Here is a 20,425-nt window from a genome sequence, read left to right on the forward strand (position 1 = left end):
AACTCTCTACCTATAACATCCAAGGCCAACTCCACACATAGCTTACAGACCATAGCCAAAGTGTAGGACCATAGCCTAAATTTTCTTGGTGTTGATGCATGGTGTTGACAGAGCATTTGCTGTTGCCGGAGTAGTTTCATGGCAAGGGTTATACGTGGTTGTTTGCCATTGCCTTTCGAGCGTTGTTTGCCCCATGTGCTATCCTTTTAAATGCAAAGTGTCAAGCAAGGAATCATCAGACTTTTTTAAGTCTTTGCTACGACTCAGCCAGAGTGGGAATCAAACCACTGACCTCCCAGACTCAGAGCAGACACTCGAAACTATTAAATCACCGAGTCTGAGTTTGGTTAAATCTATAAACCTTGAAAATATTGAACTCATATTTTAAATGGCAAATAAAAGGAGGTCCTACATTTATTCCACAAGTCTCAAGATCTGTGATCGGAAACTTCCTTTTTTATATATTTTTTGCACTGCCTAAGGGTATCCAGTAGAGGTCTACCGATACCCATAATGATATTTCGAGAGCAAGGAGGCCGATGATCGATAAAATGCCAATATATGCACCTGATTATACAATTTAATGATTAAAAAAATGAGAATTACACAAATTGCTAAATTTACGTTAACAAATTTAGTTAACACAATACTTAGCTTTCTTACTCATGCACATGACAGTACCATATAGACGAACTGCCAACAATATTTTATTTATCAACACAATGATAATGTCGAACAAAGCTTAAACAGATAACCAAATCACAAATCCAGGATCCTAAAATTCAGTTTTAACTGAAAACCACTAATTTTTCAAGCTAAAACTACAATTTTGAGATTTAGGTGAAAAAAAAATGTAAATTTTTTTTTTTTAAATTCCCACCTCCCATGCCGTTCTCGTACTACCCGCAATGTTAGGGTGGCGCCACAGGTGGCAGGGTGTGTTTCCCACTGCTTGTTTCATCATTCCCACTTTGAGCGTCATTTACAGTAATTCCTTATTTAATGCGGTAGTTGCATTCCAAGAATTTACCGCGTCAGCTGAAAACGTGTAAAACGAAAGTAATTTTCCCATAAGAAACAATGGAATCAGTGGAGGTTGTGTCAGGACGTGGGTGGATGGGGAAGACCGAGAGAGACAGAGAGGGTCACTTCTGCATCCACCGTCTGTCTGTTCCCAGGTACCGCAAAAACGGCTGAACCGATCGCAACCATTTTTGGGGTGTGTAATCCTGGGACCCCTTGGATTAAAATAGGCATAAATATAATAACATGACCCCCTTGACGGCTCCCGCATGGAGCGGGTGCTTCTAGTTCAAATAAATGAAACTTCACTAAAGGCCAGGTCACACCTTGACGTTTTAGCCAGCTTATGCCAATTTTTGGAAAATTTGTCTGAAACGCTGGTACATGTCCAATACGTTATGGGTAAGTTTTGATAACATTGAGAGCACGCTGAAAAACACTGCCATATGTCGTTGTACGCTGGCTTTAAATGTTGTACTTTTCGGTTGTCCTCAAATTTTCCATGCTTGAAATTTTAAGACTTATGCCAACGTATGACTCACACGTTCCGCATAACGCTGGCCATAACTTGTAGGCACGTCACGCGATCGTTGACACACGTCGACACACGTTACTTGTAAGTTACTCATAAGTCGAAACACGTCGAGGTAATGTTTAGCGAACCCGAAACTTATTTCTAACCTATGAGTAACGTGTTGTACTCACGTTACGCGATCGGTGACACACATCGACACACGTTATTTGTAATGTGCTCATAAGTCGAAACACATCAAGGTAATGGTTAGCGTCAGTGTTCCAGACTCCCTGGTTTATTTATTTATTTTCTTCCTTCCTTCGGTATGATGGTGATTTTGACACTTTGATTTCTAGTGCGGTTATAATATAATATAATTAATAGGCTGCCGCTCAACGATTTAAATCATAACCGCACAGTACACTGAACACCGTCATACCGAAGAAAAAAAAAACCGGGAGTCTGGAACACTGACGCTAACCATTACCTTGACATGTTTCGACTTATGAGTACCTTTCAAGTAACGTGTGTCAATGTGTGTCAACAATCGCATATCGTGCGTGCAACTTATTCCCATCGCATGCGGAGCGTGTGTCATACGGCAAGTACATCGTAAAATTTTCAACATGTTTCAAATTACAAGACATACTCCATTTAATACGACGTATGATAGCGTACTTTAGCGTTCTATTCACGCATACCAAACTTACCCACATCGTATTCGACGTGCGCCAGCGTTTTAGACGCATTTTTCAGAGGTCGGCATACGCTGGCAAGATCGCCAAGGTGTGACTGCGATGTTGACACTTCCATTTCTGCGGCGGTTATGATTTGAATCGTTGTGGGGCAGCCTTTCCATAACCTACGCCACGTCATCGTCGGCGATGCGTGCAGCGCGCTATGCATAAGTTAGACTATCGGGCATAGGTTGTGAAGGCCGCCAACAGGTTCAGCATTCGTTGGTATAAGTTATCTATAACACAACGAAACGTTCTGTGTCCGTTACTAATACGTTATGCATAAGACCAAATCGTTATGAATACGTCCGAATCTTTAAAAGAAACATCAAAAGTTCAACGTAAGCCAGCGTTTTACATGCATTTTAATATGTTGCCATTGCTGGCCAAAACGTCAAGGTGTGACTGGGCCTTAACCTATGTTAAATGTTGTTGCTTGCAGTGATGGAGGTGGATGGGTGATGGCATGGAGTTAGAGGGGAGGAAGGTGCATGGTCATCAACATCTGACATTGCAGTTAATATTACTATAATTCACCATCTGTCTATCTGTCTGTTCCCAGGTACCGCAAAAACAGCTGAACCGATCACAACCATTTTTGGGTGTGTAATCCTGGGACCCCTTGGAGTAAAATAGGCATAAATATAATAGCATGACCCCCTTGACGGCTCCCGTAGGGAGCGGGTGCTTCTCGTCACTTTAATCTGACTTGCAGTTAATGTAACTCGCTTTCTTTGCAGTAATGACGAAACACTGTGAGCACTCACTTTGGTTTTATCGGCATTTTCATGAATCGTTCATTTGGTGGATTCCGAGCTGTCCAACCGCTTGACAAATATTTACTACTCCAATTGTACAATCATTTATAAATTCACCTTCATTTAAATAGCTTACCTTTGTTTCTTTCGGCACAGAGGCACTCGTATCACTCGTTGATCCCTTACCAGTCGTGGTTTCGAAAGATGCACAACATATTACGTGCTAAGTTCAGTGGAGGTTTCAACTTTCGATGCACCCACACACCGCGCAGCATCCCACGGCCCATCTCTGACTAGTTTGTTCAGTGCAGAGTGATGACCAGATGTGTTTCAGGTGTTTATATCAAAGGACACGGAGTCGATGTTAACTCAAATAAACCATGTTACATATCTGACTGCATCTGAGTGAGATGGCCACGGATATACATTACAAGTCCAGATTAAAATTTCCCACGGGAACCAGGGTGTGGGGCACAGCTTGCTGTGGATCATGTGTGGCATATATGATGGTGCATCTAGCGCAAATGGCAGATTTGGCTGCAGGATCTCCAAGAGACGTCCCGTGTGAGAGAACAGTGTGCGAATGGTCACGAAGCAGCTTGTGAGTGTGTGAAAGGACCGTTTAACGTCTACCCAAGGAACAGCACCCTCAATGATGAATCACCCTGCATGTGAAGCACCAGGATGGCAATTTGTAGCTGGGTCAGGATTGAAACCCAGGCTAGACAGCTTAGAGGTGAGTGCGCATGGGAAGAGTCCTGTAAAAGACTTCAAGTGACATATAACCTGCCAGCATGAGCAGAAATTTTTATACATAAGACTCTTTTCCTCAAATAGTCAGTTCAAAGGTTACCTGATAATCTTCAATCAGGTGCTGCGATGGCTTGCCCATCTTACTTCTGTTACCCAGGAACCCAAAGTTGTAATGTTGCAAATCGTCGCTCTGCACTTGTCGAAGTGGTCTGGAATGTTGCTTCCAGTTTGAATCATGACTGAGATCAGAAAACAAAACAAGGTGTTACGTGGTTCAAACTTCCCTATGTATTTCAATACAAAACCTCAGGCTCTTGGAAGAGCTCACACATTTATTCCATGTATGATGACGACATTCTTAACCAATGGATAAATCAACACGGAATATGAGATTTGAACATTGGATCCTCATGCCATGAGAGAAGTGCTGGAGGAGGAAGACCAAGTAGGGCAGTCGGATATAAAGATACACATTACAAAGCATTATGCAATGACCTAAAAAAATTAATAAATAATTTAAACCACATACAGGCACTTCCCTATTTACATCATAGATGTAAATCAAACTTCAAAATTCCATTGACTTAATGTATTAAATGGGGAATGTGTTCCTGCCAGAAAAAAAAAACATGGTGTGGTGTGGGGATGGATGGTGTTGATAACTCGTCAGAGGCTCAGGGTTGTCTGCCCCTTCCTCCATGTCCTACAACTCCATGAGAGCACATGCTGGCTTCTTTGCACTTCTTATTGATGATGAAGTTGGTGTTGATTTTGTAAAAGAGGTTACGGATGTTGATGCTGTCGGTTCATCAGCTCGAGGCCTTTTGACATTCTGGAAGAAGCTAAAGAGTCTTCTGCACTGCTTTCTTCCTTTTTTTCAGCAAGCATTGCTTTGTAGCAATAGAAAGCATTTTCCAATTCTCTCTTGAACTCGCAGCTTCTTTCCATGATTGGATCTTCCTCTGTCATCAAGTCTGAGAGCTCATTAACAAGTGCCATTGCTCTGGACAGTCTTTGATGATAGTTCCGAAGTAGGTGTAGGTGCAGGTTTTCTATCCTCTTCTTCTTCCAATGCTCTCTCTCCTGTTCTATACGTACAAGTCATTTCAAGTCAAGTTCTCAGAATGATCTTCGACGAGTTCTTGCACATCCTGTTCATCAACACCTTCCAACCCCACATCTTCAGCAAGCTGCACAATCTCCTTCTACACATTCTCAATCTCCTCTCCCAATCCATCCATCCATTGGGACTATACTCTGTGCAGCGTTGGTGCTGCCTTAGCAGTCTTCTTGGCTATTCGGCACAATCCTGGATGGGTCGCCACTCCGACACAGGATACCAGCAAGCTGGCACTCATTTTGCCGACCTCAGAAGGATGACAGGAAGCGTCAATCCCACCTGGCATTAATTCAACAGCAGTGTGGGATTTGAACTCAGGATCCTAGGATCCCAAGCCAACCACCCGAACCATTAAGCCAACAGCAGGCAATAATCTCCTCTTCCTCACCTTTAAAGTCAATGACACATTCAGGTCACAGCTTCCTCAAGGCATATTTCATGTTTCTTGTGATTTGATCCCAGGCAGCTGCTTTGCTGTTGATGGCCTTCTTCATGGTGTACCCCTTCCAAAATTTAACCACCAGTTCCCTACCATCCATGCGTTCTGTTTCACTGGCCAACTGACTCATCACCAAAGGGTTTTAGCACCACTTGTAGGTGGCAATGACACCTTGGTTCATGGGTTGCAGCAAAGAAGTTGTGTTGGGTGGCAAAAAACAACCTGGACTTTTTTTGTCCAGATCTTGTAAGGTGGGCGGGTAGCAAGGGGCATTATCTACAATGAGCAACGATTTAAACCTGGTGTTGGTTTAATGATTAAGGTGGCTGACTTAAGATCCTTGTCGTGTCATTGAAATTACACCAGGTGGGTTGACTCAGCCTGTCATCCTGCCGAGTTCAGCAAAATTAGTCCCAGGTCACTGGTAACTGGGGGAGTTGTTGAATCAGCTGCACATCCACACCCCTAGGAAATGATGCAGCCAAGCAAACACAGGCTGCAATAGAAACAACAACAACAACAACAACAACAACAACAACAACAACAACAACAAGAAGAAGAAGAAAAAGAAGCAATGCTTTGTGGGCTAGGTTGTTCTTGCAGTAATTCTTCACAAAGGGGGAGAAGCAAGTTGCAAACCAGTCTGTGAATGTTACCATAGTCACCCAGGCTTTAGCGTTCCACCCTTAATGCACTGGCGAAATGGGCCTCACTCGTGCCTTTCAATACCCTGGGGGTTTCATACTGCAATACCAGCAAGGGCTTCAGCTTCACATTTCCCTCCGCATTGCCATCGAACAGAAGGGTTCTACGAACCTTTGCAACCTTGATCCCTGAGGCTGCCTTCTCTTGTGTTGAAATGTAGGTACGAGAGAGCATCTTTTTCCAAAAGAAGCCTGTTTCATCAACATTAAACACCTGATTGGCTGTGTAACCAGTACACAATTAACTTTCATAACTTTGCAGGGTATTCACGAGCAGCCACAGAATCAGTGCTGGCTGCCTCACCAGTCACTTTGAGATTATGAAAGCTACAACGCCATTTAAATCTGGCAAACCACTCATTGCTTGCATTAAATGTTTCCATAATCGTCGATGACTCACAGTATTCTTCCTTCAGCCTAATGAATGATGATCTCACCTTCTCCTGTATCATTGTTAGGCTCAAATTTACATGTTTTTGGGTCATGTTGATCCAGATATTTAACAACCCCTCCATGTTGTCAATGACCGTGTCCCGCTGTTTAATTATTTTTGTTGCACTCAATTAAATTATACTTTGAACACATTCCTTCATCTTTTCTTCACGCCATATAATTGTCCAAACAGTAGAAAAAGTTAAGTTTACTGCTTTGGCAATTTCACTCGGCCTCTTGTCAGCTTCATACAGACTCAACACTTCTAAATTTACCACTTTCCTCTGCTTTTTCTTCTCACAAAGGTCAACTCTCTTTGCTGCTCTTTCTTGCGGACAGTTTATTGTGGTCCAACAGTAAAGTACTGTACAGTAGGTACACTCTTATCTGAAACGGGAACGAGCGTTCACCAAGCGTACAGATACAGTACGTACTGCACTGTATGCACCAGTGAAGCTGTGCAGTGAGTTTTCACACTGCATGGCCAACCACATTGTTTTCTACAACAATGTTTTCAACGAGCCTTCAGAAAGTATTGTTACGGGCCGGAGTTTGAGGTTCACCACGAGGGGAAGCACTCGAGTTCCTCCCAAACTCCCGGTTCTGAAGCCAACAACCGCAGATTACTCCGCGGCCCGGTGGGTTGTGAGGCAACCAGGAACGCCGATTGGTACTGCCAATCCTGGCAGGGTGTCACTACTTTACGTGGGTACCTTACCTTTGAACAGCCACACCAAGCGAGTTTAGTGCCCTCAACGCACACCCGGATTACAGCCAAGTCATACAGTGAGTGTGTGCTGGCTAGTGAGAGCAAATCACGTGGGGTAAAACTTCCCGGCTAACACTGCATGCGGACCAAGCCAGACCAATGGAGGAAAAGACACCATGAATTGGGCACATTTACATTGCAAGCAATTTATGAAAATAAGTGTGAGGAATGGTATGTGGACAAGCAAGAAAAGGTTTTATTTCAACGATATGGTATTTGTACAGCAGGGGAAAGCAAGGATTGGTGTAATGCAGCAAAAGAAATGCAGTTCTAATCAAACACAATACAAGAGACACAGTGCAGAGTTATCTTGATCCTAAAACTTCAACAATCTTAATTATATGAAGGAAACAGGTGCAATCAGAATCCTTCCCCGAGGAAGTTAGAAAGTCCAGATAGAGAGAGAGAGAGAGGGAGGGATAGAAATTATGAGGTATTGGCGACCTCTTTTTATCAGGCGCGGCCGACAGACCAGTGCAAACCCAGTCACTGAGAGAGGAGAAGGGGTGGAGGAAAACTGAGGGTGTCTGCAGTGCGTGGTCGGAAGAAGATTGTTCCAGAGGTGGTGAAAAAAAAGAATAAAAGAGTGAAGGTGATCAGTGATTCTTGGTTTTGGCAGTTTCACCAGAAGGGGGTTGCTGGCAGACCTTGAGCACCATGCGGAAATATGGTTGGGGGGTGGAGGGGGGGTGCAGATCACAGACGGAGCAGGAGGGACGAGGCCGGAGAGGAGACAGTAGAAGAAGACTACTGACCTGCCTGCGGTGAGAGAATGAGAGACCCAAAGTCTCAGCTTCATCACGGAAGATACCAATGATCCTCAATACCTTGGTTTCCACAGCGTGAAGCTGAGAAAGGTGTGAGGTGGGAGCACCAGCCCAGAGGGGAGAGCAGTATTTCATTAGGCTGTGGATGAAAGCTTTGTATGTGGTCCGGAGCTCAGGTGTGCCAAGGAAGTACTTTGCATGACGGAAGATGCCCAGTCAGCGAATGGCTTTGAAGGTCAGCTTGGAAAAGTGGCTTTCCCAGGAGAGATCATGGCAGATAGTGAGAAACAAAAGCTTGAATGAAAGGATTTCTTCAAGAGGATTGTTGAGAAAGTATATGGAGGGGTGGGGGTGGTTCCAGACAGTCCTTTCAGAAAGACATAGTGAGAGTGTGAGATTTGTCAGGATTGAAAGACATGTTCCAAATGTTGCACCAGCTTTTCATTTTATCCAGATCTGCAGAGAGTGCAGAGGCTGCTACTGGCTGGTTGACAGATGGCAGAGGGTGGAGTCATCAGCAAAGAGATAAAGAGGATTTTCCAGAGAGTTAGAGAGATCATTGATGAAAAACATAAAATGCACAAGGCCCAGAACACTGCTTTGAGGAACTCCAGCCTGGACAGGAAGAGGGGATGAGAGAATCCCATTAAGGACCACACGTTGATTGCGACACGAGAGGAAGTTTGCGAGCCATGAGTGAAGATTGCCTTCGATACCATAGGAGAAGAGTTTGGTGAGCAGGGCGGGGTGCCAGAGAGTACTGAAAGCACACGAGCTGTCGAGGAAGTTGGCTTTGATCTCATGTCTGGTATTGAGGACCTCCAGCCATTGTTGGGAAAGCAGAAGCAACATGTGCAGGGTTGAGTGACCTGGTCTGAATCCAAATTGATGATTGGAAATACAGCCATTGGAGAAGAGGAAGAATTTGATGTTGGAAGCGATGATGGATTCCATGACCTTGCTGATGATTGGGAGCAGGCTGATTAGTCTCTAGTTGCAGAGATCTGTTTTTGTACATTTTTATGCAAAGTGGTAATGTTTGCTGATTTCCAAGCAGATGGCTGCTGACCTTCATTCAGTAAATGAGAGAGTGAATAGAACAGAGAGAGGGTGAGTAAGAGCAGCAGAGCTGGTTTTTAGGACATGAGGGCTTATGCCATCTGGTCCGGTTACAGAATCTAAGTCGAGGTTTGAGAAAAAGCTCTCCACCTTATCAGGAGAAAAGGACACAGTCCAGGAACAGCTGGGTGTGACTGGGTAAGATGGGTCCAGAAAGCGATGGGTTTGGGACACAAGATTTAGAAGCAAACACAGAATTTAGGCATTCAGCAATTTCACGTACAGTGTCGGTTGTGCAGCCATTTGAGATAAGGGAAGGATGGAGAGGGAACATACACCAGAAACAGACTTAATAAGACACCACTGGGATTTGGAGGAGGGAGACAGGTTTGAGCGTTCAGACTTGAGATTGGAAAGATGTTGTTTCCTGGCTCTCCTGAGGGTAGACATAACATTTGTTCCGAGCTTTGTGGAAGGAAATGAGATTGCCTTCAGTCGGATTTGCATTCCATGGGGCGAAGGCAAGTTGTTTTAGGACAACTGCCTTGCCACAAGCTTCAGTGTACCATAGGCGGGAGGAAGGACAACTGAAGTGCAGAACACCTGAAGAGAGAGAAGCTTTGAGGGAGAGGGGAGACAATGAGAGCAGGCATGGCCATGGGGGAGCAGGGAGAAGGGAGAGGTGTGGAGAGGGGAAGGATGAGACTGGGTAGTGCTATTGTGATGATGGGAGCAGGCAGGGAGAAGAACAAAAATTGAGGGGGTGGGCAGAGGTGGAGGTATGATGAGATTTGAAGGGATGGGAAGAGGAGGAGGCAGCTTTGAGAAGGGGGAGTGATGGGGGAGAGATTTGAGGGAGAAGAGGGAGAGGGGAGAATCAAGTGAGAAAGATTTTGGGTGGGGGGGACTTTTGAAAAAGGTGCGGGGGAAGCTTGGGGGGGGAGTGATGTTTGCCTTGAAAATGGAGGAGGCAGCTGAATTGAGATGGAGGGATGAGAGGGAAACTTTGAGAAGGAGCAGAGACGATAAGAGCAGGCACGATCATGGTGGAGGAGGGAGAAGGAGGGGGTGGGTAAAGGGGAAGGATGAGACGGGGTAGAGGTATGGTAAAGGTGGAAGTGGGCAGGGGGAGGAACAGGATTTGGGGAGGGGGTGGGAAGAGGGGAGGTGTGAGGAGAGGAAAAAGAGAGCATGTTTGAGATATTGAGTGTACTGAATGAGAGAGCAAGATACTTCTTCGGTTGGAACGTAGCCCATGGATGTTTGAAAACCATACAGTTTGGGATACTAGGGGGGGGGTGCTGTTATTAAAGCAGAGAGCAATGGAGAGGAGCGAAGAGAGGAAATAGGATGGGGGACAAGATGTGAAGAACAAGAAGGTATAACAGTGGAGGTGTTTGGAGGAGGTAGATTTAAGGAGGTGGGATGAATTTGCACTGAAGTTGGAAAAAAAAAATGATTGGAAGATGAACATGCATTGCAAAATGGGATTTTAAACATTGGAGGTCAGAGATTTGTTTAAATACGTTGGAGGATGGATGGAGTTCAGAAGAATTGAGAGGATAAAGGAAGGAAGAGTTGAAACAGATGAAATTTTTCGACACGGGATGAAAGAAAGGTCGAAAATAACTCTGTTTTTTGAAGAGGAACAGCATGGCAGAGAGGAAGTCGAAACATTTTTAGAGACCATTTTTGGGGTTGTTGTTTTTTGAAGATTAGGGCAGAAGGGGGCAGAGTAAAGGAAGAGTTTGAAGAAAAAAAAATTGTGAAGGTGAGTGGTGAATACCTTCACGGTGAAAAAGGCATTGGAAATGTGGAAGGCAAAGAAGAAGGAAGAGGAAGAGAGGAAGTCACGTGGTTATGGGAGGGAAAGGTGAGAAGGGAAAATATTCTTTCTTTTTTAAAAAATATTTCATGACATGAAACAGAGAGTATAGTTGGGAGGAATTGAGGAATTTACGGAGGGATAGTGGGGGGGGGGGGAACCTGAAGGCGATAAAGAGAAAATACAACAAAACAGATCGTGCACACAGACGGGAAGAAGGGTAGGCCTCAAGGAAACCCGACATGAAAACACGACGAATACTCACAAATTAGCACAAGTTTTAACACAAAACCGAACTCGAAACGCACAGTAAACAGAGATAACAAAAATAACAGTAAAAACGCGACAAAAACAACCGGCAAACTTATCTTTGAGAAAGTCGGCAGAGACCCTGAAGAGGAACCACCGCGATCACTCAAGAACCGGAACCATAAGTCTCAAGTCCGCACTCCACTCCATGGGTTCCATTCTGCTCATTTCACCTGCTCCGTCAAAACTCCGTTGTTCACCGCACCATGACTCCAAGAATGCGCAGCCAGAGAACCGAGCCGAGCCAGAGAGCGCCCTAATGTGCAGGACGCACAGCCCAATATAATCCCCTAGTGTTGGCGGTGCTTGGGAGCAGATCAGGCAGAGCGATGGGTGTTTTCCAGTGCCCTCATTGGTGTATGGACGATTACCCTGGCGCTAGCTTCGCTCATGTAAAGATTCAGCAGCGAAAAACGCCTCAATCACCGAGTGCTCTGCCATGTGCTTGAGCTCTGAGATTAACATGGCACCAGGCTATTTGGCTGCACTCTCCGTCCATGAATAGAGCGGAGCGCCAGGGCTATCCACACGACATCGAACAGAGTCTTGCACCCCAAGTTAGACGTTATGACGTCCAGACCCGAATGTGGTGCTTTGGATCCCCCGTCTCCTGCTGGTCCAGCGGGAGGTGGTGAGTATCGGTGGTGAGGGTATACATGGAAAGTGACCCGCATTTCACAGGTTTCACCCGTTTTGTTTCCAAAAAACCCTCAGACCCGGCTTAGTGTGGTCAAAAGCCGTATTGGATGAAGGAAAATAGGATCAATATTTAGAACGCAATGGTTCACTTCCATTCCACTCGCAATGACTGACACACAGACTGATAGACCTGTCGTCGATATACAGGGTATCACTGTAGTGTGTAGTCTAGTGGCTATGTGACGTCATGAGCTTTCTCTCACCGAAGGCCACGTCGATGTCCTCCATGATTCCACACACAGTACGCGTCACTTCCGATCACGTCGACCACATTGCCATCACCACGAATCAATCGATCTGTGCTTTCCAATTTGCTCTTCCACTTCTTGGTGATATTTATCAGTACTTTTGAATGTTTTAAATGGCAGGATTTGATTTGATTCAGATTGTTTTTAATTCCTACAAGTTGTCCACAAATTACAAAATTCAAACCGTAATAAAAATAATTAAACAAGAATCGGTCCATTCAAAGTACACCGCCCTCATGCCAAATAAATAAATAAATCCTCCAGTGCGCGACATTGCCACCATGCAGCACGTGGAGACGGAATTGGGGGGAGCGGTGTACTTCTGCGGTGAATGTGTACAAATGATACTCGCTATGCAGCATATGGAGACGTATTTGGGGAGAGCGGTGTGCAATACTTGATTGATTCAGTGATTAATTGCACAATTAAAATAAATAATAGTAAAATAATTTATTTATCAATCAATTGCCTACCACCACCGTTTCATCCGAATATGTAACGCTGTGAAAATTAAGTAATTAATCGAAAAATTCAATAACTAATTGATTAATCAATAAATAAATAAAAATACCCTTAATAGCCAAATCACTTGTTCACCGACTTGTCCAAATATCAGCTTCCGAGATCAAAAGGTGTCCGAGATATTGTCAAGATGAAAAATAAAATAAATAATAATTGATAAATCGATAATAATTCCGTAATTAATCAATTAATTGATTAATCAAAAACTACTTTTTTTTTGCCAAAGCACATCTTTCACTGTTGTCCCCAAATTTCAGCTTCCTAGCTCAAAGGATGGCTGAGATATCGCTCAGACAAACAAACAACCAAGAAAACAAACAAGAAAACGGAGTGAAAATTGAGTACTCCCTTCCTTCGGAACTCGGCGATGATATCGTGCATCGCCTGGATATGGAATTGGGAAGGAGCGGTGTAAAATAGGATAGATTACACCATCTTATGACAAAGAGCTACAGAGCTCCAGGTTTGAGTGCAGTGCAGTTTCCCATCCTATTCCATTGGCTGGAGGGCAGTATCCATTTCATTAACGTTTAATACCGTTTGAATTTGGAATGGTAATTGGAGGCATGAGATATCGTTGATGTTGTTGTTGTTTCGTATGCAGCCTGTAGCTGCTGGTTGTATCATTTTTCTGGAAGTGTGGTTGTGCTGCTGATGCAGTACCCCTGTTACCCGTAAGCTTGTACTCATCTTGTCAACCTTGGAAGGGTGACAGGCTGAGTCAACCTCCCTGATGTTATTTCAACAGGTTAACCCTAACCCTAACAGCTTGGGTCGTGGTACGATGGTGTGGTAATTTTATGAAGGCACTGTGGTGGTGTACAAAATGCTGCAACGTTGGGATTCAAGTCTGGTGATGTCTGAGGTAGAACGTCTGTTGGATAATGGCGCACAACTTGAATGGGAAATGGCGCACATATACAAATGACTTGCCCCTGTTGCTATGTTCTGTGGTGTGCATGCATGAATGCATGAAAGAAGGAGAGGCTCGCATGTGCAGCAAAACAAAATAATGTAAAGAATTAAAGATGGGTAAAGAATGGAATTAAAAACACACTTCCGAAAGCCCACACAATGCATATTATCCCATAAACCCACCACACATAAGAGAAGGCTATCTAAAACGAATACTAATGAAATAACTATCTCGGGACCGCGATATGTTGTTTGCCATTGCCTCGGGGGAGTGCTCGTTTTGCAGAACCACAACAATAGTGACACACCTCTCGACTTTTGTCACATTTTGTTGTGTTACGGCCTGAATTTAAAATGGATTAAATATAAATTTTTTGTCATCGATCTACACGAAATACCAAATAATGACAAAGTGCAAACATGATTTCAGAAATTTTTACAAATTAATTAAAAATGAGTCGTTGAAATGTCTTGCATCAATAAGTATTCAACCCCCTGAGTCAATACTTTGTAGAAACACCTTTGGCAGTGATTACAGCTGAGTCTTCTTGGGAATGTCTGTATCAGATTTACACATCTAGATTTGGGGATTTTCTCCCATTCTTCCTTGCAGATTCACTCGAGCTCTGTCAAATTGATTGGGGAGTGTCAGTGAACAGCAATCTTAAAGTCTTTCCACAGATACTCAATGGGATTCAAGTCTGGGCTTTGGATGGGAAACTCGAGGACTTTCACGTTTTTGTTCTGAAGCCATTCCAGTGTTGCTTTGGCTGTATGCTTGGGGTCATTGTCCTGTTAGAATGTAAACCTTCGCCGCAGTCTCAGGCGTTTTGCACTCTGAAGCAGGTTCTCCTCCAGGATTTGCCTGCATTGGACTCCATTCATTGCTCCCTCTATCTTTACAAGTCTCCCAGTCCCTGCCACTGAAAAGCATACCCATAACACAATGCTGCCACCACCATGCTTCATGGTAGGGATGGTGTTAGATGGGTGATGAGCTGTGCTCAATTTCCGTCAGATGTTGCGCTTTGCATTCAGGCCAAAGAGGTCACTTTTCGTCTCATCAGACCACAGAATATCTTGCCTCATCCTCTTAGAGTCTCTTACCTACTTTTTTGCAAAGTCCAGGTGTGCTGTCATGTGCTCTTTTCTCAGGAGTGGCTTCCATCTGGCCACTCTCCCATAAAGCCGAGATTTGTGAAGTGATGCAGAAATTGTTGTTCTTCTGGCAAGTTCTCCCATCTCAGCCAAGAAACTCTGTAGTTCTGTCAGAGTGGTCATTGGGTTCTTGGTCACCTCCCTTACCAAGGCCTTCTTTGCCTGGTTGCTCAGTTTGGTCAGATGTGCAGCTTTAGAACGAGTCTGGGTAGTTCCATATTCTTTCCATTTTCTAATAATGGAGCTCACTGTGCTCTTGTGAACTTTCAACACTCGAGAAATTGTTTTATACCCTTCCCCAGATCAACAGTCGTGGCCAAAAATATTGGCACCCTTGCACTTTTTTCAAATAATGCACCATTTCTTCAAGAAAATTGTTGAAATTAAAAAAAATCTTCTGGTATCCAAATATGTATTTCTTTGGTTTGCAGTGGAACAAAACAAAAAAAAAGCTGATAAAAATTACTAAATCTTAGCTTATTCCACACACAAATCCTAAAATTGGCTGGACAATATTGTTGGCACCTTTTCGAAGTTGTTAGAAATAATTAGATTTCAAGCAGGTGATGCTCCTTTACTTTGGAATTGAACTCACCTATGGTGAGTTACAGGTGCCTGCAATATAAAAATCACTCATTCAACCAGTTTGAAGAGAGAAAAGGAGTCATTCTGCTGTTCTGTGTCACTGTGTGTACCGCAATGAGCATGGAGAAAAGAAAACAAACCAGAGAATGGTCTGAGGAGGTCAGACACAAGATTGTAGCCAGGCATGGACAATCTCAAGGCCACAAGTCCATCTCCAGTGACCTTGATGTTCCTCTGTCCACCGTACAACATGTTATCAGGAAGTTTAAAGCCCATTGCACTGTAGCCAACCTCCCTGGATGTGGCCGTAAGAGAAAACTTGATCAAAGACTGCAGCAAAGGATTATTTCAATGTTGGAGAAAGCACCTCAACCAACTGCCAAACAGATTCAAGCTGACCTTCAGACACAAGGTATGACAGTTTCAACTCGCACCATCCGTCGCCAACTCAATGAAAGGGGGTTCTATGGTAGGAGACCCAGGAGGACCCCACTGCTGAGAGACATGAGAAATCCCGACTGGAGTTTGCCAAAACACACCTCAATCAGCCAAAATCCTTCTGGGAGAATGTCCTGTGGACAGATGAGACCAAATTAGAGCTTTTTGGTAAAGCACATCATCTCCATGATGACAGAAAACAAAATGAAGCCTTCAAAGAAAAGAACACCTTCACTACAATCAAACATGGAGGAGGTTCAGTGATGTTTGGGGGTTACTGTGCTGCCTCTGGCACTGGGTGCCTTAAATGTGTGCATGGCATCATAAAATCAGGAGATTACCAAGGCATTTTGGAGCGTGTCAGATTACCAAGGTTCAACCCAGTGTCAGAAAGCTGGGTCTCCGTCAAAGGTCATGCGTCTTGCAGCAGGACAATGACTCCAAACACACTTCAAAAAGCACCCAAGAATGGTTTAAGACAAAATGCTGGACTGTTGTGAAGTGGCCAGCAATGAGTCCAGATCTAAATCCCATTAATAACCTGTGGGGAGATCTGAACACAGTAGTTTTGAGAAGGCACCCTTCAAATCCAGGAGAACTGGAGTAGTTTCCACAAGAAGAGTGGGCCAAACTGCCAGTAGAGAGGTGTGGGAAGCTCATTCATGGCTATAGGAAGCGCTTGACTGCAGGTATTTTGTCCAAAGGCTTCTTCTTCTTCCTCTTTCGGCTTGCTCCCGTTAGGGGTCGCCACAGCGGGTCAACCATCTCCATTTCGCTCTATCCTCCACATCTTCCATTGACACTCCAACCACCCGCATGTCCACCCTCACCGCATCCATGAACCTCTTCTTTGGCCTTCCTCTTCTCCTCCTGCCTGGCGGCTCCATCTTCAACATCCTTCTCTCGATATACTCCGTTTCCCTCCTGTGCACATGTCCAAACCATCTCAATCTCGCCTCTCTCACTTTGTCTCCAAACCGTCCGACCTGCGCTGTCCCTCTAATATACTCATTCCTTATCCTGTCCATCCTCGTCACTCCTAACGAGAATCGTAGCATCTTTAACTCTGCCACCTCCAGGTCCGCTTCCTGTCTTTTTGTTAGCGCTACCGCCTCCAAACCATACAACATAGCTGGTCTCACTACCGTCTTATATACTTTCCCCTCCTTTCCAAAGGCTGTGACACCAAATATCAAGTCTTGGGTGTCAATAATTTTGTTAATGCCATTTCTTTATATTTTCTGATTTCTAAGGATATATTAAGTTCTGAATCAAAAACAAAGGTTCTGTCATATTAACAGTGAAATAAGGAATTGTGGAGACCAAATACTTTTGTCAATTTCAACTTATTTTTTGAGAAAATTGTGAGTTATTTGAAAAAAGTGCAAGGGTGCCAATATTTTTGGCCACGACTGTATGCCTCCTTACAATGCTATCTCGGAGTTCTACAGACAGTTCCTTGGACTTCATGGGAGAGTTTCTGCTCTGACCTGCACTGTCAACTGTGGGACATGATAGAGAAAGGTGTGTTTCTTTCTAAATCATGTCCAATCAATTGAATTTGCCACAAGTGGACTCCAATCAAGTTGAGGAGACATCTCAAGGATGATCAAATGAAATTGGATGCACTTGAGCTCAATTTGGGGTGTCATAGCAAAGGGGTTGAATACTTATTGTCACAAGATTTTAATTTTTAATTAATTCGTAAACATTTCTAAAAAAAAATGTTTTCACTTCATCATTTTTGGGTATTTTTTGTAGATTGGTGACAATTTCAATTTTATTTAATCCATTTTAAATTCAGGTTGTAACACAACAAAATGTGACAAAAGTCGAGGGGTGGGAATACTTTCCGAAGGCACTGTACATCGACTGATGAAAATACATCAGCATCTGGAAAGTAGAAAACTCCAGAACATTTCGATGATGTAACTCATAATTTTAGAGACATCAATCAAATGACATCACTCGGGAATAAGTTAAAGAGAACTGATGTAAATTGGGAAGTGTCTGTGCTTCTGCACAAATCATATCGATATAAGGAAAGACAGAAGAGATGGAAATGATGTGAAGAATTCCACAACAGTGTATGAAATAGGTCCTTCATTGCCAACGTAGGTCTATCAACCAGGAAAAACAAAGTTATTCCAATGAATATTACTACCAACGTATCTTGTGGAGTTTGCAGATTTCCAAAACTTCCCATTTCCACTGGAAAAGTCCACATTTTAAGATCAGTTTTGTTTAGTCCTGCATTTACCTGTTATTATCTGAAAGGTCAAAATGATAACAATGTAATTGTAGACCAAAATTATTTTTCAGTGTAAGTAAAGCGAAGTGTATTACCTGCTTTGGCTAAATGTTGGACTGCTGTCTCTCAGGGTTGAAGCTTTGCGAGAATCACTCGAACTGTCCAATGACTCATGTCCTTCCACTCCCATCTGATAAGGATATACAAGGAAATTGGGCACAGATCTATTGGCCTATCGAAGTTTCACCACATTAATTCAATCTATCAGTTAATTTACTCAGTTTCCTGAAGGGAGGAGAACAGTGGAGTAAGCATAGTGGCATCACCGGGACGGTTATTTTTGGGGGAGGGGTGAAGAGGTAACAAACACTGACAGCACATTCACCTGTTGAGGACACTCACACACATCATTACCATTTCTACATAAACACAATCACCCATCCATGCCCAAGCAGCAATCCTGCCAATGTCTATGAACCCTTCTATCCCCAATGCTTCTCAGTACCTAGATCCAATTCAAGTTCAAATTCAAATTCATCCACTGCTTCTGTTACAACTATCTTTCCAGGGACATCATTCCACACATGAACGACTCTCTGAGTGAAAGACCCCTGCAATACTGATGCTTCAAAAGTCTCCTCTTGTTTACTCTAGAGCTGTGTTTACTCAAATCCCTGGTCTTGTCACTGTTCATTCTGTTGAAAAACTCTTCCAAACTCATTATGTCCATATCCTTCATGTTCTTAAACATTTATCGGATCCCCTCTTTTTCTACTCCTTTATAATTGAAAGTCTTGTCTCCTTCAGCCACTCCTCACAGCTGAGTCTGGCTGGCCCTGGAATCAATGTAGTCGTTCTGTGCTGAACCCAGTGCTGTACATAGAGTCTGGTCATCTTTTGATATCTCCATGGAGAGCTGTGATTGGCTGATCGCAGTCACATGGTATCAAGGCGGCATGTCCCCCACCCATTTGAACAGTTCTGACTGTATTCAAGGAAAACAAGGAAGTTTGTCTCACCCATTGCTCGGACACAAGAATAACTCTTCATCGCTGGAGACGCTAGTTTAGAGAGGTCGAAGGCCAGCTGAAAGGGAAGAATTTAATCAGTGGAACTAGTTGAGCAAGCTAATGACCTAACTCACGATGTTCCTAATTAAACCTCCCACGATATGAAGGATAAACAAATCTGGAAATTCCACACCGTGAGGCTACATTTCTTTTTGTGGAAGCAACAAGACAGACATTCAAAAGCAGAGAATACAAGACTCAAAATCTAAAGGCTGTACTGTACTGTACTGTAATAGTACTGTACTGTACCCGCGAGCGCAGACATGCACACGCACGCACGCACGCACGCACGCACACACACACACACGCACACACACACACACACGCACACACACACACGCACACACACACACACGCACGTACACACACACGCACACACGCACACACACGCACGCACACACGCACACGCACGCACGCACACACACACACACACACACACACACACACACATACACACACGCGCACACACACACACGCGCACACACACACACACGCACACACACACACGCACGTACACACACACACACGCACGTACACACACACGCACACACGCACACGCACGCACGCACACACACACACACACACACACGCACACACGCACACGCACGCACACACACACACACACACATACACACACGCGCACACACACACACACGCACACACACACACACACGCACGTACACACACACACACACACACACACACACACACACACACACACACACACACACACACACACACACACACACACGAGTCAATGCACTTTTCCCATGCACCCGCTCGTTCACATTTGTTAACCATGAATTCTCTTTAATAACCAACCATTGAAAAACTATCATCGGAATTGTACTCGACCACATCAGCTTGTCCCTGTTGCACTCCTCGGTTCGAGCTCTCACATTCAGTATCACTCCCCAACATATCTCTTCCAGCATGTCTTTCGCGTCACTGAAAACAACCGGAAGAGAATTTTTTTTTTTAACGAAACATTTTTCTCGATTATAGATGAACTATCGGAATACCCTTTCACATATAGTATTACAAGAGCTAATATCAAAGAACCCCAACACGACTCGCTTGAATATCGTTCTTTGGAGCTGTACATGAAACTGCACTTCACAAATTATAACCAGTGTTTATTCCACGACGGTGTTGTTCGCAGCAGTATCAGGGTTCACGAGGGAATTTCCCTGTTCGCCCGAAAAATTAACATTATTTTGCTGGGTTGTGATGTTATTTATATTGGCGATGAAATTGATATTTTTGGGAATGAAAATGAATGATTCTGTGGAACAAAGCCAAAGGGTATTTTCAAAAGTCATCTCTTGGG

The 20,425-nt window shown here is 43.8% G+C and overlaps 1 protein-coding gene across 1 annotated transcript in view; it reads right to left on the reverse strand.

Annotated features, from left to right (window-relative positions):
- LOC147028999 (uncharacterized) overlaps positions 1-20,193 on the reverse strand; it is a 30,413-nt gene extending 10,220 nt beyond the window's left edge. The window contains exons 1-3 of the mRNA XM_085879906.1: positions 19,918-20,193; positions 18,121-18,215; positions 3,886-4,024 (exon numbers count right to left, since the gene is read on the reverse strand). Of these exons, the coding sequence (XP_085736032.1) occupies positions 3,886-4,024; positions 18,121-18,215; positions 19,918-20,016 (333 nt within the window). The 5' untranslated portion in view covers positions 20,017-20,193. The remainder of the gene's footprint in view (positions 1-3,885; positions 4,025-18,120; positions 18,216-19,917) is intronic.
- Between the last annotated feature and the right edge of the window lie 232 nt (positions 20,194-20,425).

This window comes from Eptatretus burgeri, chromosome 4 (assembly GCF_056783735.1).
Source record: "Eptatretus burgeri isolate ZD-2024b chromosome 4, Ebu_testis_v1, whole genome shotgun sequence".
NCBI lineage: Eukaryota > Metazoa > Chordata > Myxini > Myxiniformes > Myxinidae > Eptatretus > Eptatretus burgeri.